The sequence below is a fragment of the Anopheles aquasalis genome, chromosome 3, assembly GCF_943734665.1.
Source record: "Anopheles aquasalis chromosome 3, idAnoAquaMG_Q_19, whole genome shotgun sequence".
NCBI lineage: Eukaryota > Metazoa > Arthropoda > Insecta > Diptera > Culicidae > Anopheles > Anopheles aquasalis.
Genome location: NC_064878.1, coordinates 56,351,372 through 56,376,520, shown reverse-complemented (window position 1 = coordinate 56,376,520; position 25,149 = coordinate 56,351,372). Strand labels below are relative to the sequence as shown.

Here is a 25,149-nt window from a genome sequence, read left to right as displayed (position 1 = left end):
AGATCGCGGCAAATGCAGCCGTCAGCCACGCGATAGCGCTAAAGATGAAGATGATGATACACACCACAGGGAGAGAGAGAGAGAGAGAGGAATGCTGTTGATCCTCCATCAGCACCAACAACAACACCCCGGTGCCGGTTCCGAAGGGTTGTCGGTTTCGATTGCACTTTTCACTGAAATGAAATGAAAATGCCGAATGCCGCCGTTCCACCACTGCATCCATGTGCCATTACATCGGCAACGGAGCGACGATTGTGTTATGATATCTCGCGCAACAAATGGAAGCTTCCGGGGAGCATCATTTGAATATTTTAGCAGCGAAGGTTTTTTCGGGCTTGGAGCTAATTTGGAGTACGCAAAGCCCGCCGGCAGATGAGCACTAGAGACACCGTGATCGAGGGGTCTGGTGTTTGTGGTCTTTGTTTTCGGGCATTCTTTTTCTCGATCGTACACCCACCGACACAAACACGCCAGAAATTTGATTTAAATGTAGTAAATCCCGTACTTGATGCTGAATGACGCTGCGCAAACCGATCTGGCACCTTTCATGATCAACAATAGAGTCTCTCTACGTATCTGTTCCGATTTATTTCCGATTTTCCATCCAAAACAAGTAGCGCAATGCTTGACCATTAATTACAGGCTTCGTCTATTTGCCCACTAATTACATTCTCGTTACGATCGCCCACGATCGTCCGAGTAATCCAATCTTGTTACTGTCCCACAACCGCGGCAACCCAAAATCGAATCGAATCAGGCCACTTGGCACCTTCGCACGCGGCCAGAAAGTAGATTTAGGCTGCTGCGTGCCGCCGACACGTCACCTTAGACTTTCTTAACATATTGTTTCCAATACAGATTTTCGGAAATCGTCCGCCGGGAAACAAAAAAGCATGCCCGGAACCGGACGTATACTAGCTATTGGGGAGACAAATCGGAAGTCGCGGTGCCGGATCCGCTGGCTGGACTTTGGAGAAGTAAAAGAAAACTACAACAATGGGAACGACGACGGACGCCAAGTGATGAAGAATTGGGCAGACATTTTGTCGTCCCGCAGTGGGTTACGAAATTTAATTTCCGGTTTATGCGTATGCGCGGCTCGGATCCGCGGATCGGCATTTCTCGTTGCTTCATCGCGTGAATGATGAACAAAACACTTTTTGGGGGGCCGCGTGTGTCTGTGGCCGATGATAATTGTGAATCGAAATGCTGGATGCTGGCGCTGGCGAAACACAATCCCCTCGATGATCACGTGCCTGCGCCCGCGCCATTCATTCACTTTCGCAGACGTCATCGCACCACGGCAGCATCCTCTTGCAGAACGCCACTTCGTCTTCGGATGATCGTCGACATCGCCAACAGCAACAGGCAGCTTATCGGCTGCCAGACTTTCCGCCCGAGAAAACCTGTTGCAGCATATCTGGCCTTGTGATCCCCCGTTTCCCAACCCGATGGTGGCTCGATCGAGCCATTGTGTTGCGATCACGCTGCCGAGCCCAACCGGAGGAACCGGTGGAAAAATCGAATTTTCCCCTCCACACACTCTCGTCGGGCACTCTCGTCGCACATCACAGCGAGCACAATTCAGGCCGCCCGATGCTGCGGTCTCTCGGGGTCTCGGGTTTCGCGTTCAGTTTGCAGGCAGCTCTCACGCGTGTCGGACGTACCGGATTGCTGCTCGCTCGCGCACCAGGGGCGTTCGCGCTCACTCGCGGAACAATCGGTAACACGGAGCACGAGGCGCGAGTCTTCTATTTTCCCCGTTTTTCGTCGTCGTCGTCGTCGTCGTTGTTGTTGTTGTTGTTACAGGACAGGTGTGTGATCCATCCCTTTTTTTATGGGACCACGATTGTAGTGGACCGGACCCGGGTGCGCGATACCGTTTGTTGCGATCGCGAAGATTCTGTTTGGAACTTGAAAGGCGACGAGAGGCGACTGTGGTGTGTCCAGGGAGGCAGGTCCACGATCTCGATCGTAATTGCTAGTTGGGTGGTTTTTTCGTGCTTGTTTGTGTTCCGTGTGTGCGTTCGTTCGAAATACTACAAGGAAGAAAAAAAAAACAGCGCCGGAAAAACCATAACTAACGCGCGAACGGGTGCGAAACAGCGCGAACGTAACGAAGAACTTCCTGCGGAAGAAGCTGCTGGAGAGCGTGAAGCGTGTTGTGGCACAGGTTGAGCTGGATTCTGGATGGATACAGCTCGCTCGCGCGGTGTGCTATATCTGTGCCATCATCATTCCAGTCCGTTTCAAACGGGAACCGCTTCAAGCGCGGAGGAGAAGTGTGCTCCGCGTGCTCCGTGCTCGGTGGTGTAAATTCCTTTAAGACGCGTTCACAGCGCGAGACAGGCGGCGCGTGTGGCGGCCACCATCAAGGAAGGAGGAAAAGCACACAAAAGGAATACTTTCATTATTGGGTGGTGGCAGCTGGTGGTGATGAGCGAGCAACCAGGCTCGAACGGCTCGCGTGGTTCTGAACGAGAAGAGATGATGATCGCGCCCCCCCCCTCTAACTGTGCCTACGGATCAGCGATCACACACCAGCACGCCCAAAAACAACACCCTCGCGATCTGTCACGTCTCCTGTGCTTGAGGAAATTTGAGGAAATGTATTCTGCAAACTCAACGTCGCACCCGCGATCACGGAGGGCGCGACGCGAAAATGTAAACATTCGCCAGGCCCAGCCCAGGTGCAGCCTCACGGACTTTTCTGGTGATCTTCAAGTGTGACGAGAAGTGTGAGCGAGCGACCGATCGCGAAGCTTCCGAGAACAAGGCGCGAAGCCACGAAGAAGCAGAAGCTCTGGCTTCCAGTGCCCCACAGAGCGATCGAGGGAGCGGGCTCGCAAGCGAACGAGTCATCCAGAAGTAGCACACAGCACACTGTGGCCAGGGCGGGAGACGGTTACAGTTACATCGCACCGCCGTAACCACGCGGCTCTCTGTTCCGTTTTTCGTCCATTTTTCTTCCACTTGCTACTTCCTTCTCGGGGAGGGAAGCTTGGTTGGTTCGGTTCTCTGTCCCTCTTTCTCTCCCCTCTGGTGCTAGTTCTTTCACACGACCCTGAGATTCCTGACTCGATGGTGGTTCCAACATTTCTTGTGAGTGAAGTGTGTCTTGTGTGCCTGCCGGTGGCTGAAGAGGAGAATTTAATCTTTCTCACCTTACGCATGCACCGGCACACGGTTAGCTGATTACTGCTGATGTGGCCGGTGTAACGGGAGTGATAGGGATCGGGGGGGGGGTGGGGCCCGGTGACGCATCATAGCCCATGCCCACCGATGTCGCATACTGCCCAACAGCAACCTGGTCAGCTTGCTCATATTTATTTTATGATTTTTATGGTTTTTTGGGACTGGTTCCACAACATTTTTTTTTAGTTTTTTTTTTCGGTTGCCTCACACCACCGTCGTGGCCAGTAATTGGAAACGATTGTGAGGTGGGTGTGCATTGACTCGTTACACTGGACTGCACACTGGTGCTGCTCGTTGCTCGGTGTTGCGGTCATTGCCACGACCACAGTACAGCATCATCATCATCATCATCATGATCAGCGGTGATCGTCATGCGTCATCTTCATCGTCGTAAATCACGCTCGAAAGCTACGCGAACTGCGCGGTCCTCTCAAGTGTTTTGAGGTTTTTGGAAAAGCCACCGCGGAGAGAGAAAGAGAGAGAGAGGAATGTGAAGCGAATCGAGCGCCCAGTGAAGCGGGGTAACGACGACGCCCCATTGCCGGCAGTTTGGAAAAACTATCCCACACACCCCGGAGCGAGAAAACCAAGTTTTCAATTAACTTTCGCACCAGAATGTGGTCCAGGAATCCACCAGGGGTGTGGTTGTGGTGTTTAGGAAAAGGGAAGAAAGGGAAGAAAACCCAGCGCAGAGAGTGTTAACTTGGTATTTGATGTTTTCCACAGAAATCGATCGTTCGATCGACCAATCCTTTCTCGACTATCCAACGTGTAAAACGTGTGTTATTAGTGTTTGTTTGTGGGTGTTTTCGAAACTAGAATTGATCAGCAGTAGTAGCGACCAGCCTCTGTGAACGAGAGAAGTGAAAAGAAAGCCTTTGGGCCTTTGGGGCTGTGCTCTGTGTACAATCTTGGCAAAATGTCATGGTGTCATGTGTCGTTGCAGCGGTGATCATGCTGACGGTGAAGCTAGCACTCAAGTGAATCGTAAACCTCGCATCGATTGATCGATCGAAACGCAATCCACAACAGCAACTACCACAACAGCGACGCAGCTTCTCGCCGAGCGAAAGTGCATCCTAGCTTCGCTTAGTAACGGTTACGAGAGCGAATTTCGCGACAAAACACCAGCGGCCGAAGGAGAAGAAGAAGGAGCACACACGATGGTGCTGACGGCGGCAACCACGACGACGGCCTCGTCGATGGTCGCACCACCGATGACACGCTACGATCGGGCTCTTCCGGTGAACGCGATGACGGAGAAGCGCTACTCGGATCGCCGATTGCGACCGTGGCCACCAACCTACAACTATGGTATCCCCGGAGGCGGTGGTGGTGGTGGTGGTGGAGGATCGCCTGCAGGAGGAGCACCAGGCGGTGGTCACGGTTCCACGCTGGCCATCATTCCCGGCAAATCGCGCTGGATGTCGGCCGGTCTGTCAGACCTTGGACCCGGTCCGGGCTTCCCCGGTGCTGGTATGCGTGTGGCCGGCGGTAGTTCCGCCGGAAGTATTTACGGTGGCAGTGTCGGTGGTCCCGGTGCGCACCGGTACCTCTACGCACCGCCGGCCGCCCTCAAGCGCCAGAACAGTGACTTCTTTCTCAACGTCAAGTCGTCGGCTTCGTTGGCCGCCGCCCGGGAGTACAGTGACTACAACAACAACAACAACAGCAACAACAGCACCAGTAACTACGTGGTGAATAATATCGCCGCCCGGAAGGTGAAAAACATTGCCGGCATGACGGCCATCGTCGACAGCGATACGAACATGGAGGTTGTCCGACGGATGAGGTAGGGAGAGGGTTTCGGACGTCAAGGTGCGCGGTGATGCTGCTGTGTCTATGGAAGGAATGGCAAACGGACGTCGATGTCTAGGAAGAGCACACGGAGATACACACTAACAGGCTAAACAGTTCAATTAAGTGGGCAAGATTTCACTGGGTTCCATCTGGTTTCAGCAGGCGGGAGGGAGAGAGTGAACGATCCCAGTGATCGGAGTCTGATAGCAACGCGCGGCGGCCACTAACTGCAACAATGATACCCGCTACGGGGGCCCCCAGTTTGCTCGAGTGATTGATGTTCATGTTTAACATGCACTCCGGTTTGCAATTCAACGTTGATTGTACGGAGCGTGATCGTAGCTGAAGCTGAAGAAGAAAATGAAGAAACGAGTAAGAGGATGGCATCTTGTTGACCTGACCTCACCTTCTGGAACACTTTTTTCCCCCCTTCGCTTTGCGGATATTTATTGGATATGCAAATGTGATGGAAGCAGCGAGTCTCGTCGATATGTTGGCCAGTAGAGTGATTGAAGTACGTGTTTCGATGGTTTTGTTCTACATCGATCGAGTGATAAAACGGGAGACGGAAACGTTTTCAAAATAGTATGCATTATGCTTACGAAGATTTCTCTGCGGACTGCTCGAGGAATATGATTGATTTTGTTTTTCTTGTAACTGGCTGACACTCTGAACCTTACAGTTACCAGTGTAGCTGAGCTACCATGGCATGGATGGCACTGATGAGTCCAAATGTGAACCAAAAAGGACGATTAGCACTGGAAAACGTGGTTCGTGCCTCGTGCGTGCGCACTCTCTTCATTTCCAGTTTTCCTTCTTGATTGATTTATGACACGCTGGCATCGCATAATCCATCACACGCTCCTCGTGCACGCTGGCACTTTTGAAAGGCGTTTCGTGTTCAAAATTCAACGGTCCCGCGAGCCCCTGAAAATGCGTTTTTTTTTTGTTGAAACGCAATGTTGAATTTGGTGATGGATCGCTGATGGGGGGAGCGATGCATTTCTTGAAATTATTGCAAGTTTATAGGAATAGAAGGGGAATAAAACTGTAGGAAGATATCGTGCTTTTCGATCCACTTTCCTTTTCCCCGATGATTCGCTACCCTCGTCAAACGCGGCGTGCTGCTACCGTCGCTGACCCATCCATAATTTTGCATGACAACTCAATCATCCGAGATTCGAAGAGATGGATGCGGAGTTACGGCGGATTAATGCCTCAAAACGGTTCGCTCCAAAATCAAAACACTTTCACGATCACTTCGCCGACCACTTGTGCTTTTGCCTTAAATTTCAAAGGTTTCAAATCAACCCCACCATCCAGGGGCCGTTAATCAGCCAGCAAAACGGCTTCGGTTGGATTCGGTTACTTAGCGAGAAGCGTCGGGCCTTTCGAGCGGTAAATTCGTTGGCCGTATCATCGCGACCTTTGGTGCAGCCCGCAGCTTTCACCTGCAACTGTCAAAACGCTTCACGGATTTGTCTAGCGACCGCGGCTCGTGATGTGAGTTTAATATTGGAAATGCCTCCGGATCAAACCGGTACGCAAATCACGATCGATCATGTTGCGCTCATGCGGAAAACTGCTCCCAGGTATTGTTCCATGGCATCTTCCACTCTAATCGTGATCACAAAACGGGACTTCTAATGCATGGATAAGCTGCATGCCTCGAGCTAAGGGTTGTCTGAGATAAAGATGATTGCGATGCGCTCGAGGAGTTGTTGCAAACCAACCAAGGGGCTATGCTTGATGACACTCATGAGCCCCCCGTCATAAGAAGAGACCATTAAATGCATTCCAATCCATCCACTACTGGTATCGTCCGATGCAGGTCAACCGGTGGGTACATCGATCGTTGAGTTGCGTGGCAGCTAGCCTGAGGTGTACCATTGACTTCATTTCTGTTGCCTGGCCTCAACAACCAGTGAACCGTTTCCGGTTGGCCAATCCCCGGGGTTGCAACTCTACCGCGAAGCAGGCACTACGCCACGATTTATGGGCGCAGCAGCCGATCGTCAGCGTGTGCCATCAAGCGAATCGGTTTGTGTGGTCAAAATCAGCTGCTGCTGCTGCTGCTGCACTAAAAGTGTCACTCTTTCCCGCGACCACCACAACAACCACCTACCATGCTTTGTACCCGTTGCCTAGTTAGCAATTGGCCACCGGAGTCTAACGAACTCGATTTGGAACGGCGATGAAAACGAATTAGAAACCGGTTAAACGGTGGGAGGCTGCGAGTGTGTCATCGACGGTAAAGAATGTCAGCAGCAGCAGCAGGAGGATTAGTGATCAGGCCGGGTTTCGGGATCGGTGCAATCGATGGCGCTTTATGCAAAGTGGCGACCAGCCGGCACCCCTTAACTGGAGCAAATGGAAAGTTCAGGACGAATAGATAGAGAACGGGTTTTCCCTCTTATGCGATGCAGCATTGGGACGCGTAAGCCGTGGATTGGGATGATGGAGGAGTTGGAGTTGATGCAATTCTGGTGCCCAGTGTCCAGTGTCTAGTGTGCGTGTGGCTCTGATGATGCGACACGAGAGAGTCCGTTCATTCCTTCCATACAACAGCCTAACCAGCGATGGTATCACCGGTGGTGGTGATGCTGTTTCCACAGCGAATTCCATCGAAACTCGGTCACTTTCCTCACTTTTCACCCTCACCCACTTCATCGACTCCGTTTCTCCTCCGCCAAATACGGCCACAGGCGACATTCGACGACGCAACAGAACAATTATCTGCATCGATTACAAAAGCAGCAGCAGCAGCAACAGCAACAGTATGCACACTCGTCACACATTGGTGGCGGCAGTTCCAGTCAGCACCATCACCAGCAACAGTTCTTCAACGTGAGCGCCTCGACTCGATCGCGCTCGAAATCGATGGAGGACTTTGGTGCGAGCGGGTACATCATCGAGAACAGCTACAAATACCGCGCGAAGAACGTCCTGACGGCTTCGACGACGAGTGCCGGTTCACCGACAATGGCCGGTGCTGGTCACCACGGAAGCCGGCAGCAGCAGCATCACCAGCATCAACTGCTCAACAACAGCAGTGTCGTGCACGGTAGCAACAACCTATCGCTAGCTGTGGCCGGTGGCAGTAATAGCCGTGTTGTCAGTCCCAACCAATCAACCTCCTCGGCACCGCTGCAGCACGGGGGAGGTGGCGGTGGTGCCGGTAGCAAGCAGCGAGCACTACGACTCTACAACAACAACTTCGGCAGCAATCTCAACGGTGGCCATAGTAACTACAACGACGGTAGCATCAGTAGCAGTCAGCACCAGCAGTACGGCCATGGGAAGCGATTACTGTCGCTGAAGAACCATCGGTCCGTCGACAATCTGCTTGACAACAACGTCGACATCAACTACAGCCAGTACTATCAGGTTAATATCTTTGCGGTCCATCAGCCGGGGGGGGGGGGGGGGGGGGGATAGTTTTTGGTCATTTTTTGGGAAGGAAAGTTAACGACACTCGCGTGATTGCGTGATCACCGGTCCTTGGCTCACCTTTTCCCAAACACGAGACACGGTGCGCCATTGCGTGATTTATTGGTTCTCAGCATCAGGAGCATCATCATCATCAGCATCATCTCGTGTTCCGGCACAGCCACGCACGGCAATTTTGTGTAATAATTCGCAACATCGCGCGCCGGTTGCGGGGAGAAGCAACCCGCTAAGTTAATTACAATTAAAAAACGCACAGGCGAAGATGTGAGGGCACAGAAGCGAGCAGGGGTTTAGCTTTTCACCTGTCGGTCTCCGCCGGCTTGCATATGGCGCTTTCTTTGGCTCTTTTCCCGCCAGATGAGAGCTCTGAGCCACTGACGGTGGTGCACACAGGCGCACGCATAAATGTTGTTGCTGCTGGTTGGTTGGTTGCTGATTGATTTTCGGCTCGGCAAGCGAGCGAGCGAGCAAGCGAGCTTTTGGGAAAACGGAAAACTGAAGGAAAAACGGAAAAACTTTCTTTCGTGCGCACGAATGAGGCTCGCTCCCCCCCTTTCACCGATCGGAATTCTTCATTGTTTTCCTTGTTTTTGGCTTCCTATCTGTTCGTCTATCTGTCTCGCTGTGTCTTAATTCTTTGACCGTTTTTTGGTCAGCCGTTTTTTCTTCGTTTTCCACCGAAGTGATGTCGAAGCGAATTTTCTCTCATCGTGACTGGTGGTGGTGGCGCTACTACTACTTGATGCCAATTCGCTACGGGTGTGCGCACCGTTTCTGATCGGAACCACCGTCCAAATTGAATCGGCCACCGGTGAGGGGCGCGTTCTTCCGGCTGCGATGAGGAATTCGGATAGGGGGTTCTGCTTCGGAAAATTGGTGCCTTAATTACCGTGTGGCCTGAATTTCGTTCTGGGTTCTCTCTAACATTCGCTTCTTCTCCTTTTACTGCCACTCGGGTTCCAGACGAGCTGACCACAGTAGATTCTACCAAGTGCTCACTGGAGATACTGTTTGATTATAAAACTTTCATCAGATTTTTATTTTATTGCTGGATTCTTCTCTCTATCTCACTCTCTTCTAATTGATGGTCTCCAATAATATGTTTGGTGATCATTTCTTTCCCACACCATCACTGGCGGCTATCGGCTCAATGATGATGAAGATGATTTTGGGATGGCTAATCTATGTACACAAACAGGCGTACCGTAAAAAAAACCGTAAACGGTGGAAGGTGCTATTTGGTCATTCGGATGGCACAGTTATGTTGAGGTGGTTCTCATCTGTACTACGCTTAATTTAGAGGGTTGGATAAAGCAATAGAACCCCGCTTTTGATTGTCTCTTCCACAGTAGAGCTGCCTGGTCGAAGCAGCTATTTTTTGGCCTTTTTCAGGGAGGGATTGATTGATGATTGATCACTTGTTTTGCCATCTTCATCTTGCTGTCATCTTGCGCACTTTTTGCGCAACATTCAACTCTGATTAAGGAAATATTCTTGTTACTTTTCTAAAAAAATATATCTCTAGCAGAAAACGTTCTTAGGAAATCTCTCTAGTGGAATTGCTGAAATATTTATGTTGATCTTAAGTTCCTTCCATTTAAATGTTCGCTCTATCGCTTTGTTGTTTTTCATGGCTTTCCACATGCTTTATTCCTTATGTGTATCGTTCTAGTTCGCGGAAAGTAGGAAACTTCTACTAATTCTTCACATTTTCTGCATGTAGTTGCCGTCAGCTGTGGAATTTCCAATTGAAGCACCATCATGCATCAATTTGTATTGCATGCCGTGCCCCTCGCGAGTGTGGCGCCCATTTAACAGTTCGCGAAAGGAGGTGTGCCAACGTTTTCATCAAACGATTACCACCACCACCTCCTTCCGCTTCGCGTCATTCGACCCCCCGGAAACCTAATTGTGATCCGGCAACCTCGATTGTGCGCGCACATTTTAAAAAGCCTTCCATTTATCAGCACCAGATAACAGTCCCGTGTTACACGCTCGAGCACTTGTACCAGAGACTGCCCCTAGCCAGCTCAGGTGAAAGGTGAAACCGATCAAAACCCCGGGCTAGGTTGCGAAAACCCTCCGGAGGGGCCCGATCAGGCTTCCGCATTTGATCCAAATGCTTCGTTCGCGGTCCGGCTTTAGGTCAATAACAACTAATCCAACGCACATGGCCGGGCAGCCGGATGGCAATTTTGTTGCCCCCCCTCCCTTGTGGCCATCGCTCAAGGCGAATTCATATAAATTATTTGCTTTAATTTAATACGCCAACCACCGGGGCACCCGGGGTGAGGAAATGCTGTGGCCGCCGCCGATTGAGCGCAACCGAATCGGAAGTGTTTCCGTGGCGCTCACAGACACGCATTGACCAGATGGCGTTTCGCGGGTTTTGTTGCCGGAATTGGAGCAACCGGTGGCCGATGGTAGGAGACAGGGACCGGGTCCATATGGTTGGTTGATTGTAGTTGAAAGTTCAATTCGTTTTCCTGTTCTGCTGCTGGACTTCGCATCAAGGAGGGTGTTGCGAAGTTGCGTATTAACTTTGATTGAAATCTAAATTAAGCCACCATCGGGGACCGCGCACAGACACAACCGCGCAAGCTAATGATCACAATCCCTGGTCTGACTAAATCAGGCTACTCACTGGCCACGGCCACAAGACACACACGCCACACACGCTACTTACTTTTGCAAACTCTCATTAGGTGGAAAAAGTGAAATCTCGCGTCCCGAGCGGCGCTCAATTAGAAATAGAAGGCAAACGATGGAAAAAAAAATGAAACCAAATCCAATTTAAATCCAACCCAAAAGCGCAAAGAGCTAAGCCATATGTGCGCACCGGCCGGACACGAGTTTCCCGTTGACTTTCGCGCTCGAAACGCTCGAGTTTGCATTTAGAATTATGGAGATTTGCCTGCCTGCCAGGTGGTGGACGGACGGATCTACCTAATGCTCGTTTGACGCTCGGACATTATGTTTTCTGATTGCATTGTCATCGTCCACCACGGCGGCGGTGGAGGCGGCGTCGTGCCTACATGCTGGATGGTAATTAGCTCATTCGGCGCCCCAGACAAAGGGCACTTCGGAACCGGAGAATTGGTGCGTGCTAAGCAGTGGAGCGATTTGCTGCTGCAGCATTGGAACCGAGCGAACGAACGAAGGTTTCACTTTTCCCAATGAGTTTTCCACCCAACGAAGGTAGAAAAGCTTCTGCGAGCGGTGGTTCTCTAGATCCTTGACACGGACCGAACCCTGATCGATTCTGATCCGAACGGAATATAATGAACGGTCCACTGGCCCCCGGTAGTCAGTCCGGGCATCGGTTTTGCAACGTTGATTGGATAAGTTATGCTCGTCGCTGCATATGCATGGGGCTTTAAACGGAGGCATCATCATCTTGCGGTGTGTGCGCCAGCCTTGGATCGCGATCGTGATGCAAGATCGCGAGTGTGTGTCACGAGCGGAATGGAAATGTGTATCAAATGAAAGTAAGATGTCGGTATTGGAGGTTACAGTAGGTCTTTTTTGAAAGCTTGACTAATTTAGTCGATTTATAGACTTACCTAGGTGATTGTGTGGCGTGAATAAGGGAGTAGCACATATGCTGACGCCTTTTCGGAGGATTTTAGCTGCTTTAATTTTTCTGTTTAAATCCCCGGTGAATTTAGTGAAGAACTTAGAGAAGGTATTATCAATGTTTTTCAATTTTTCTGTTGCTCACTATGCAATAATTGTAACATTTTCCTAGATCAACTGGTTAATGAACTGTTTTATCAACTAGTTCATAGCAAAGAAAGTGGAGTTGCATAGGAAACATATTCTCGATGTGTTGAGTTTAAACTATAGCTACAATTGCTTGATTAGTTTCATTTATAAAAACCATCACGAACTACATGATCAAATAACTTGAAACAGTGTTCTGTACATCAAGCCTCAAGAGCTTTTAAGTAAAGAAATTTTAAGGAAATTACCAATAAATCTTCCTTCGAGCGAAATAGAAGCGTAAAGCCGCTTTCACAGAGATAGTTAACATTGGCGAAATGCAATTTGTTACAATCGATACGATCTCTTGTAACCTCCTTCTTTTAAAGCCTTCCTTTCACATTCTAACGCCATCCGAGGGGGATGCCCTCTATCGCATTGTTTTAATAGCGCATGCTGCAGATTCAACTAAATATGTAATACGATAGATACGTCCAATTTAAGTTCGGGCGCTACATGATTTCCCCGCGATCACCACACTGATCATAGTTTCCCTTCCTTCCGTGGGGTTCCGTGGGTCACTCGAAGAGCACCACTCCGTACTAGAGCCAATAGAGCTCCAGCTCGTCTCTCGATTGACCGCTTGTACGGTGACCTGGTTTTCCTCTCTGGGGGGTTTTTCTGGTGGTTGTGTGGTGTACGGTACGCGCTCGCGCTCGCACACCGCATTAAACCGTACGAGAGACGCGGACGTTTGGCCGTTCCGATCGCTGCTCCACCACAGGTGGCCGGAGTGGTGGCCACCAATCACTCTCTTCGGCGGCTCTTCCAAACAACACGAAGCCTTGTCGCTGCTGTCGCTGTTTTCTTTAACCTGCGCTCCATATCGTGCCTTGCGATCGTTCATCTTTTCTACTCATCATCATCATCTTCATCATCTTCAAGGCTCGGCGTCAAGTCACGGATCGGAGGACGTCTCCTCCTCTGGAGTTAGTCTTCTTTCTCTTTCTCGACAACCTCCCCAACACAGAGAAGAGGTAGAGTTTGTCGAATTCCTCCCAACGGGGTGGCCGTTTTTGTAGTTTTTAATGATATTTTATTGTTTCACGTCTCGACTGTTTGGTTTTCGAGGGCCCCTCTGGTTGATGCTTTCTGGTGATATGATGGTGGTGGTCATCCAGGAGAGAGAGGTTTATGAAACCATGACGATGACGATGATGGCAAAGACCACAAGCATTCCAGCTCTTGCGCTCTCTCTCTCTCTCTTTGTATGCACACTCAGAATGCTCAAAGGCAGAAGTCAGTTTGTGTGGAGAGAAGAAAAGGCCACAAACAAGCAATTTCCGGTTCGGTGGTCACCGGTACGTGGCTGCCTAACCTGCTCCTGACTAGACGATTCCATAACGGATGATTTGAATAGGTTAATTAGCACCTAGCGCGCCCCCCAGCAATCATGGGTGCAGGCAATCGGCCTGTTTTCCTCTATTTATCTTTCTTTCTTTTCCTTTCTCTTGCTCTTGCTTAAGTTTCCCCCCCCCCCCCCTCACCCCTTTTCACACAAGTTGCATCACTAGAGCGATCAATAAGAAGTTAATCTTCATTAACATTCCATCTCCGCTCGTTCGCTCGTCTGCTCGCTTCGAACCTAGCTTATCAGCTCGCCAGCGGCCAGTTGGTGGAGTTTGGAGTATTCCGTTTCGCTTGTCCGAGAAGAAGACCCTTGTGGCTTGGTTCAGCCAGTGTGTCCTCCGCAACAGTGCCCTCGGAGCATCATCTCAGATGCTCCTCTGCTGCTTAATAATTACGAAAGCTCCCTTCTCGCTCGCTCGGGGCCAGAAACCAGAATGGAACGCATTTCCCGATGGTAATAAAGGAGCGGGCAAAGCAGTGCCGGTTACCCTAATCCCCCCCGCCCGAAGCCAAGGCACTCGTCCAAGGCAGCCCGTTCCATTCGATATTTAGGTCCACAGTCCGCATGCAACGGAACCGAAGGCCGGTTGTAGGTCGGTGGCCTACTTCTGTTCTCCTGCCCACCAGCTCACCAGTCCAGCCCAGAGCACCGCTCACAATTTAGGTTTTGTGCCGTTGTGCCAGACCCTGGTTGGTTGTGATGGTGTGATGCCTCAATTCAAACCATCGATCGATGTTCACGCCTTCTCCCGATCGTGGCATGGCATCGATGGTAAACAACATCCCGGGACCCACAAAAATGGTGTCCATTTTCACGCCTTTTCCCAATCCCCTTGTTTGTGTAAGGAGAGGGCGGTGTTGAGCGAAAATTAAATCGCAAATCGATCGCACTGCGCCGCAATGTTACGCAATGAGGTCTCAAAGTGGGCATGGGATGGGAGATGCTTTAAATACTCCGACAATCAATCCGGAGTGTGCTGTTGTTGTTCCAGGCGCCTCCAAATGCCTCGAAATCGAATCGAGCCGCGCACAAACAATCGAGCACCGATCAAAAGTGGATCGCGATCGATCGGTCGATCGATCGAGTGTGCGCGAGGTGCAAGCCAGCTCGCAACGATTATGTGTGCTCGACGGATGATTTCATTCACGCCTCCGTAACATCATCTTCATCATCATCATCATCATGATCCGTGCCACATTGAGATATCCGGCGAAAGGCAAAAGAGAGGAGTAACCGATGATCCCTCGTCTCTGTGTTGATCATTGGCATCCAATGTACTGACTGAATATATCACTTACCGTGCACGCGCCAACAAAAACCAAACCAAATGTTTGCCAAAAACATCTTCAAATCTTCAGCTCCAGGGGTCAGCCCAGCTTCCGGTCTCGCTCTAGCCCGGGCAAGCGGCTCTCTTCAGCTTTCTAGTGTGCCGCCGGTTACGAAATATTGGCTTCGATTGCCGATTGTAACAAAGCGCGTAAAAAAGCGCGCAATTTTACGCAATTAACCTGTACTCTCTGCCTGGGGGGGCGTGTACTCCATTACTCGCCACTCCAGGATGACTGGACGCGCTTGTGGTTGCGGAAGAAAATCGCGCGCGATCCATATTTTATCGTCTTATGCTTATCTGTCTCTTCGTTCGTGGCTCCCAGTCCCAAGCGCTTGCCTAATAGAGTAAGGGAGCAGCCTCAAGCGCTACCACGGAAATCTCGGTGCAAATCAGAATTGGCGGTATAACCACGCCGGTTATCGTTCTGATTCGCAATCGTGAACTCACATTTTTTGGCCTAACCGGATGCTAATCCATTGGTGGAAGCAAGCAATTTACCTACCACCTGCACCTCATAATCACTCTGGACTCTTTTTTATTTACGGTTTGCGAAAATTCGGTCTAAACCTTGCACCAGATGCTCCCGGGCGTCGACAGCAGAGTGAAGCAAGATAACAAGATTACGATGCTGTGCCAGCTGCAGCTCGCAGTTTAAATCCGATTATCACGCAGCCGTTGCTTTAGTTTCTCTTTTTCGAGAGCGCAACAACACGTTCCGTTACTCAATCGATAACCGGACAATCGACGGACATCGAACAAATCGCGTGGACCGTCCCGTATTCCGGGCTCCTTTCCATTACGTAATGTCGCAATTGTCGCAAACGTCCCTGTCCCTTTGCGCCGTTTAAAAATCGCGCTTTTGTTGTTGTTGCAGCATAAAAACGGCTGCGCGCTTCCTGGTGCCCGATTGCAACGAACAACAACAACAAAAAAAGAAGCTGCTCCCCCGGGGTGGCTGGCCAACCGGGGCCTACCAAGAGGGCCTGTGGGGCTGTGGAAAATTAAATCTCAAATCAATGGAAGCTGTGCTCGCGCTTCGCTAAGGAAAAGCTCGCCGATTCGGACGATTAAAGCTTGCAGAACATGATAATTGCACCCTCTCAGCCCCCAGTAGCAGCAGCAGCCCCCAATCATCGGCTGATCCGAGTGCCTGCCAAGGGATGACCAAAACCACCCACCCCCCCATCGTGGTGACGGAGAAAGCTGCCACAAGTCGCACGTCCATCCAAGTGGCTCTGTTAAAGATCGTCTGAGATCGCTGCGTGATTGTTGGTGGTGGTACGAATTGTAATTTTCCTCTTCTCTCCTCGGGCTGCTGCTGCTATTGCTGCACCAATCATTTCACTTTCGATGCGAAATTGCCACCGCAATTAACGCGGCCACAAACACGCCGGTCCTCGTGCCGCAGAGAGGCAGAGAGAGCGCTTGACAGTTGCTTGACAGCATCGGCCAACGGTCGATCGTCTCGTCTCGTCTCGTCTCGTCGTCATTACGCTGATGCTGCGGCGTAAACTAGTTTGCAACGCATTTGCTCCTCCCAAGCGCTCCTCGCGCTCGCATCTGCCCATTTTGTGCGGCAGAAACCCGGGAGAGAAATGGGTTTCGTCCGGTGGCTGCGGTAGTATCCGGTAGGAGGATGAAGGAAGGTTGAACTTTCCTCGCCAAGCTCGTCTAGCAGGTGCAAATCTGCGGCCATCGCGGGATGGCAGGTTTCGAGTTCGCGTTTTGGCAATGAAAATTATCGTTCACCAGCAGCCCCCCTTAGGGCGATGAGACGTCTCTGTCGATCGAGGGTATCATGAAGGTTGGACAATCAAAACTCTGCTTTACGCACCGCATTTACGTCCGGCCGTCAGTCAGACCCGACGGAGAAGATGTCATTTAGGAGCGGCGTTTAATGGTGATCTCAGATCCGGACTGGACCAGACTAACGACGTCCAGTGATCCAGAGGCTGGACTGGATGCTCGTACGAGCCGAGCCAATGAGCAGCCGAGTAAGAAGAGGTTTTATGATCGTCGTTGGCGTGATCCCCAGCTCACTGGGAAAGTGGATTTTCCATGCACGGGCAGTGCGTGCCGGCGTCTCTGTCTGTTCCGGTCATATACGGCCGGCCAGAGCCCGTACAACCGATCACTTCTCGCCTCTCCAGCAGCATTTTGCAACCATGCAACTCTTAAGTGCAACAATTTCGTGAACATTCAAAACGGGGAAGCGTTAGTGTGCTTGACACCGGGCTTTGACGTTAAATAATCGTAAATTTTGAAGTGAAAACTGACCCAAACCGCCCTGGCCGGGCCCAACAATCAAACCAAGAAACTTGCACTTGAACGGAACGGAACGGTTTTCGAGACTGATCCTTACGCAGCTGGTGCTGCTGCTACTTAGGGTTGGTTGGTTTGTAAATTATCCTCCGAAACAGAGAGAGAGAGAGCGAGAGACGGGACGGGAACTGAGAGTGTCTTGGGCACTTTCGAAAAGCGAAAACGAGGCACTTTGCGTCGAAAAGTGCTGGTGGCTGGGCCTGGGCTGGGCTGGACTGTTTGTGGTAAATTATGCTCCGCTAGCTGACGAAAATTATTTGCTTCTCACGGATGTCCGAAAAGGTCGGGCGGACAGTTGGTCGGTGACCGTTGCGGCCACCACCATGTTCGGTAATTATTATTAACATTTACGACCGTTGTTACGGAGCGGTGGGCTGGTCACCACCAGTTGTTGTTGTGGTTGTTGTTTGTTGCATCAGGTTCCATCGAGTACGCAAACGAAAGCGAGCCCCGAGCGTGTCCGGTTGCGTAAAACAATATATGATCTCGGTTATGGCTTGCGAGGCTGGACCGGAAATACAGATTGCAGTCCAGCTCCTTCATGCTCTTTGCGGTGCGTACTGCAACGCGCAATTTCTCTCACGAATGCATCCACCACCGCAGGGCCTGATGCATCATGATCATGAACCGTTTATGCTACTGCGTGTGGTCGTCGCTGACGTCGTAGTATCATCATGATCGTCGAGGGTCACCTACTACTTTGTAGTTAATACTGGCGCACCCCCCGGAACCGGATCCGGACCCAGAGACCCGTCCAGTCGGGCCAATTACTGGCGGCCAATGTCGTGTTTCTGTCGTTGATTAATTTCGTTGTCCTTCTAGCTTTGAACCCCGCTTTGATTGATTTCCACTTCCACTGTTTATTTCCACATTCCAGCAATCGGACCAAAATCGGCCACGGTTCGTCGCGGTGACGACGCTCGAGGATGTGCAGGCGGTACGCTGTGCGGAGTTCCACCCGAACGGGCGCATCTACGCGGTCGGTTCCAACTCGAAGACGTTCCGGATCTGCGAGTATCCATCGCTGTCGGAGATCAGGTAAGCGAGCAGAGCGAGCGAACGCTCCACATCACACAACAGCAGTTCCATCGATCGATCACCACACCATCGCGATCGCGCGCGCGCACACACCCCCTTTCCCTGGCTTTCCAAACGTGCACGGCGACATTTGTGAGCATTCGTAGAGAGGTTGAAGCGGAAGCCATTCGTCTGTTCGTCTTATCGTAGTCACAAACCCGCCATCTGACCATCTGCAAATCGTTTCAATCGCACGCACGTACGCACGATCGCGGTGCTTTTCTTCGTTTTTTTTTTTTGGTAACACATGTTCAGAGCATCTCGTTGCATGCTGCATTCAGGCGGTTGCTTCTTGCGGAGGTTTTTTTTACCGCCCATAGGCTCGTTCATGTAGAGAGATGCCCAAGCACTACACTCGCAGCTTCTTCATGCATCCAACGGGACCGGCACATATTCACTCACTTCCCATCGTCGTCGTCGTCGTCGCCATCGTGACACAATAATCAATCTGTTCTCGTCTGTCTCTGTCTCGTCTTCCTTCTTCTTCTGCACGCAGCAAACGATGTGAGACTAGCTGGTGAGGAGTGATTAGTATCCCGCGCGAGGGGGGGGGGAAGGGACGGGATGGTGCTCTTAATGAGATTTGTATTAAATATTCCATCCGGTTTCCATACCGCGATCATCCGCGAGTAGAGCCAAGGTCTTAAGTGGTCGCACCACCTGCAATAAACGGTTTACTCGTTAATGATCGCATCCTTAGGAAGATCAGTCCGGGAAGATCAGATAACACGATTGAAGCGATTTTTTTGCGTTTCCTTTCTGTGCGCCATGTGGTGAATGTTAAGGCAGTGCCTGCCTCTAAGTGTTTGCCAAGCAAACAAAGTTGGAATTACAAAAAGGAAGATACTTATAACTGTTTTTTTACTCGATCGTCTGCACAGGGAGGACCACAGTACGTACCAACCGACGGTACTGTTCAAGCGGACGAAACATCACAAGGGTTCGATCTACTGTATGGCCTGGTCACCGGCTGGCGATCTGATAGCGACGGGCTCGAACGATAAAACCGTCAAGCTGATGCGCTTCAACGAGTCCCAGAAGCAGCTCGAGGGTCAGGAGATGGAGCTAACGATGCACGATGGTACGGTGCGCGATCTCTGCTTCCTCGAGGACAGCTCGAACAAGTCCAGCCTGCTGATCAGTGGCGGTGCCGGTGACTGTAAGATCTACGTGACGGATTGTGAAACCTCGACACCGTTCCAGGCGCTCAGTGGACACGGTGGCCACGTCCTGTCGCTCTACAACTGGGGTGGCGTTATGTTCGTGTCCGGATCGCAGGTACGTTCTCGTGAAACCTCGGGGGGGGGGGGGGGGTTGATGATCAATCTCAGCACTAATCACGTTTGCACTGTTTGCAGGATAAAACGGTTCGTTTCTGGGATTTGCGTACGCGAGGTTGTGTCAATATGGTTACCCCCGCCACGTCACCGGGCTCACGGCAAGGCTCACCGGTGGCGGCCGTTTGCGTTGATCCCTCGGGACGATTACTCGTGTCCGGGCACGAGGATAGCTCCTGCGTGCTGTACGACATTCGTGGCAATCGGCCGATCCAATGTTTCAAACCACATTCCTCCGACGTACGGTAGGTATCAGAGATATGGAGCAGAACGGATACCCACTCCGGACGACACTCTGGAACGAGAAGAATTCATTCCGTACTCTCTCACTTTTAGGTCGATCCGTTTCTCACCCTCTGCCTACTATCTGCTGACCGCCGGTTACGATAACAAGCTCGTGCTGACCGATCTCCAGGGTGACCTCACGATGCCGCTACCGTCGGTGGTGGTCGCGCAGCACACGGACAAGGTGATATCGGGCCGCTGGCATCCGGTGGACTTTTCATTTCTCTCCACCTCGGCCGACAAAACGGCCACACTGTGGGCGTTACCACCGATCTAAACCGATCGCTGCCCGACCGGACGCGCAACCACCAACTAACTCCACGTCTCCGCAATCCCCCGCGTCCTCCCCCAGTGTGCGTGTACTAGCTTGTTATGTTATTTTCAATTTATTTTTTCGGTTTTGTAGTCGATTTGTTACATTTTTTTTTGTTTGTTCATACGTTTAACCACCACCACGTTTCATCGCGCGTAAGTATTGCGTGGGGTACACACCGAACTGAGTGTGTGCGCCATTGCGTGCGACTTGATTAATGGATCAATGGATAATCGAAACGTAAGTTTTTGGGGAGTAGAGGATACACGAGAGACGACGCGAGGCCTCTCGAACAAGTCATGAAGCCATGGGCATGTTTATCGTACGTCTGTCGATTTGTTTCGTTGTAATATAGAGCACCGCCTAACCTTAAGCTGCTTTTCAGCAAAAGAATGAGAGAAAACAACAGGAAAAAGAAAGGATGCGCAAGAATGATGCACTGTGCAAGACGACAAGGTATAAAAGACAAACCACTCGTGCAGGGCCCCTTACTGACACCAATCTCTGCTACATGTCTAGTTCCCATTCCCCTCTTTTCTAGCCTACGAGACACGCAGCAACATTTACCAGTGTGTAAAGGTGTACCAATTTCTTTATGTCTAAAGGTTGCGCAACCTACAATATTGTATTTATAAGTATAGGAAAAGGATCATCTGAGGGTTGCAGGAAAGGAAGGAGTGATTCTAACAATGTCTGCCCGTGCGTGATTACTTTGAAGGGCAGCAATGTTGATGGTTCGTTGATCGACCAAGAAGCATACACGAAGAGCCTGTGTTGGGTTTTCCTGGTTTCAGACGATCTTAATTTAGGAATCAATACTATCCCCCCCAGTAACTGCAAACTTCTAACGTGTAAACTGTATCGAATACTATACTGCAGCATTAACGAGGCATGGCGAAGAAGTGGTTTCAAAAGTATTAGCATCACTCGTTCCACGAACAAACTATTCTTCTTGTCTATTCTGTGCTGTAGGTGGAATGCATAAATTCGGTTGTGTTTAAATCATTATTTTATTCCTTCCTTCTCTCTCTCTTTATTCTACTTTTCATCGGAATCATTTGTTGGGGGCATCTGTTGCACCTGAACTGCCTCTCGTACACCTCCAATCTCTATTTATTCTGTAAACTGGTAGTGTTTCGTAACATCACATTTGCCTTTTTTCCATTTTTTAAATACCCCGATTCGCAGCTTTTCTGCGTGCGGGACTCAAACTCACGAATCCACCAAACAATGGTGTTTACCCAGCAAGTCTGATCGAATGATATTCCAAAATTTAGATATAAACCATATCGCGCACCCCTTTCTCTTGCAATTCAGTTGATAATGTGGCCGGTGCATACAGTGCAAAGGATGCAGAATGCTTCTAAACTAATCATTTGGCGCCGCTATCCACGCGGCGCGTTTCCAAAAGCCTGACTCCTTCCGGGTGGAAATGCTTTGGCAAACTGTGCGTACTAATCATAATTGTTACTTCGAAAGAGTGTCTAAAAGAGAGCAACTTTCGCGAAAAAAAAAAAGAACACACGACAGTAAGGGCCAGTGGCGCAGTGCAGCTAGCGAGTGAGCACACGACGTGACCAGAGCGCGAGGGGAAGCACGAATGGCAAACCATGCAACGCAACTGTAATAATAATATTAACGCATTAATGCCTAAACAATGTTTGTGTTTCGATATTGTACGCTAAGCTAATTAATTTAAAACAATCTCTTCTGCAAAGTGCTGTACGATCCTTTACCGCCCCATTCCCCGGGGGAAGTATTCCCGTGGAAACGACCACATCCTGAAAGGATGCGCACGTCGAGAAGGGAGAGAGTGATCGAAACATTATCGAAAATCAAAATGTTGACAAACGTGTATGCTCACGGCAAAAAGGTGGTTTAAATCCAGTAAAAATGATATGTACGGGCGTACTGCAGCTCTCTACGCCCTGCAGCAGCGGGGGTGTAGACGGGCGAACCTGTAAAACCTACTCACACACGCGCGGAAACACGCAATGTAATCTTACAGCAAATGGAAGAATGAATAAAACTAAAAATACCATCCCTACGAATGACTCCACGCCTGATGTCTGAAGGGAGATTTCCTACGACGCCTTATTATCACACACGTGAAGTAACTGCCCCCGCCCCATTAGCACGTGCACACACCAGTTTGTTGTTTATTTTTATCGAGAAATTCGATCCCCAGGGCACCCGTTTTGTGGGGGTGGATTGTCGAGAATCACTGCAAGGCACAAGCAATAATGTCTTTATCGGAATGGATTATCAGTTCGCGGGGCGAAACCGTTCCCACTGAAAGGCTGACAGTCACAGATAGACCGGCCGGTACCACTGGCGATCCAATCCTGGTGTAAACATGCCGCCACCGGCTAAATCTGGTGGTGGGCCGTGCTAATGTTTACGGTTACGGTGGATGGTTATCACGATCGAAAATAAAAAATCAAAAATGTCGCAATCCTTTGCTAAAACCTCACGGTCCCTCGATATCTCGATGGTAACCTGCTGCACCACTTCTTATCAGCGCCCAACCGGTGGTATTATACGATAAGGTGGCGGACCTTTGATGATCGGTCGGCTGATCGCGCTGTTCGTGCCTGTTGTTGCAATTTTCACTTGTCCGGTCACAGCGTTTGGCAATCCCCTTCAGAGAGCGCAACATTCTGCGCTAAACAGGTGGCGCAGATGTTCTTCCTCCCCAAAACAGAATGTCAATGTTTGCGAATAATCCATGCATTAGCATCCGGTTCTGCTATTTCATTAACAGCGCGATGTCATCAATTAGCATGGTTATGGAATTAGCGAGATTTCTCTCCTTAGCATACCCGCTGACCGTTGAGCGAACCGTCCCGATTCGCACGCCAGAACGCTGTTCGGCTAGGTTCTCTCATTTTCATGTCAAGGGAATCCTCTCAATACCATGAAATATGGTGTATCCGTTTTGGTATTCACGACGACGGCGACGCCGACGCCGGGGCCGGCACGCTTATGCAGCGTCTCGTGGCCGGGTGACAATTGTGATGCTAAATGTTTACCAATTAGCTACCCATTCGATCAATCCCGTGTGGTCGGTTGTGTCGGTACCGGAGGCATGCTACCACAGGGCATCCATGGCATGCACGTTCCGTTCACTTCGCCCCCAAGGGGCCTGGGTGCATGTGGAAAAGCCGAGAGTTTTTGTGTGGCCGAGGGCGTATGGGAAGTTAGTCGCGAGCACATGCCGGGATAATTATAGTTTCAATGTTAACGATCCTACTTCATCGAATCAATGATTCGGCTGGAATTTGCTGGAACACGTACGTACTCCCGCGATGACAAACGATCCGAACCGTTGAAAAACATCATTCTCTAGGTCATGACGCGACAAATGGACCACTCAACAAACGGGCCAAGTATGTAAGTATTAGCAGAAAAAAGGAGTGAATTGAATTATGATTCAATGAAACGGGAACTAGTCACTAGAGTGGCTACAAATGGCGCGTGTTAGCATGCTTTTGTACTTTAATTTTCAATACATTTTCTATGCTGAAATATTTCTATTGGTTTCCATGTGTTTTTTAAGTTATGGAAAGAATTTTCAAGAAGAACACAATCAAACATTACGCTCTATCCATAATTCCATTTGTTTGATTTCGATGTGTATTCAATTTCATAATGCACATTCTTCATACAGTCTTATCGTTCATGTAACAATCACCCAGTTAACCAGGGAGACACGTGACTTCCCCGCTGCTTTATCGCATCAGACATTTCAAATACCAACCAGCTACAGATGACTCACACAAAATGCATTTCAAAGGACGTCATCATGCGTAGACGTATGATATGATTTCATTGAACGTAACAATGAGTAGCGTCAAAACAAGAGTAGTAGTGCAATATCATTTCGCAACTTTTGTTCAGAACGACTCATCCACCGAGTCATCGTCATCGTTTTATAGAGCGCCTCAACGGTTCATATCATGTGTGTACTTTGATTACTCTTCCCCCCATCTATCGCTGATGCTGCGTGCGATGAAAATGGATGGCGCATCGGTAGTAGGCGGCGTAGAGGAACGCTTAAAAAAAAACATCGAAAACCGCGTGGCGATCGGCGAATGCTCAGCGCAGAAAGAAAGTCAAAACAACCCGTTCCTCACCGAACCCCGTTCATCCCCTACCACCGCCACTTAATTGAAATGGCAAAGAGCGAGGGAACAAAAAGGAACCGAATCATGCCGCTGTTTCGGCGAATGATATGACGAATATGGCAACGAGGAAACGGAGAGTAAAAACAGACCAGCAGCAGAACGTGACAATCCAGCGAATTTCAGCTGAGAGCACAGAAAGAATGGAGGAAGAAGAAATGCGAGATACAGAAGTGAACCGAACAACCGCGGATGGGCGATCGTTCGTGTCGTCTATGATCGCGAACCACGTGGCGGTGTGTGCGTGTTGTGACTCTCCAGGCGCACGAGACGGCACGCGAGGGTAAGGATCAGGCGGGTTTGAAGGCGAAAGATGCGGACCCGGCCGTGTGCCGGCACAGCATCTCGCGAGCGCTACCCCCCCCCCCCCCCCCCCCCCCGGCAGGCTGAGGGTAGTGCAAGTCGCGTGATTCTGATTGGTGCGCGAAGCGTTGATAAGTGTCTAGGGTAGATGGAAATACCGTGCACATGTTTTTTCACATGCGGCAACAATTTGCTATTTTCTTGATTTATTTTTTATACATAATTAAAAATCAATATTCTATTCAACATTAAAAGGATCATTCTTTGTTGCTGTTGCATTTCCAGTTACTCCTCAATCCACCTCGAGGACTATCTCTCGTTACTCTCTCGCGCTCTCTCTCTCTCTCTCTCTCTCTCTCTCTCTCTCTCTCCCTCTCTCTCTCTCTCTCTCTCTCTCTCTCTTCTGCACGTGTACGTCATGGTTTGGTGCTGCACACCAT

General features: G+C 50.1%; 1 protein-coding gene across 7 annotated transcripts in view; it reads left to right on the top strand.

The window, feature by feature from the left end:
* The window catches only part of LOC126578349 (WD repeat-containing protein 47), a 57,501-nt gene extending 35,232 nt beyond the window's left edge, over positions 1–22,269 (top strand). For all 7 annotated transcript variants that reach the window (XM_050240815.1, XM_050240817.1, XM_050240820.1 and 4 more), the window contains 4 exons: positions 18,088–18,248; positions 19,169–19,565; positions 19,646–19,869; positions 19,961–22,269. In XM_050240815.1, coding sequence (XP_050096772.1) covers positions 18,088–18,248; positions 19,169–19,565; positions 19,646–19,869; positions 19,961–20,186 — 1,008 coding nt within the window. In that variant the 3' untranslated portion in view covers positions 20,187–22,269. The remainder of the gene's footprint in view (positions 1–18,087; positions 18,249–19,168; positions 19,566–19,645; positions 19,870–19,960) is intronic.
* Positions 22,270–25,149: the final 2,880 nt, after the last annotated feature.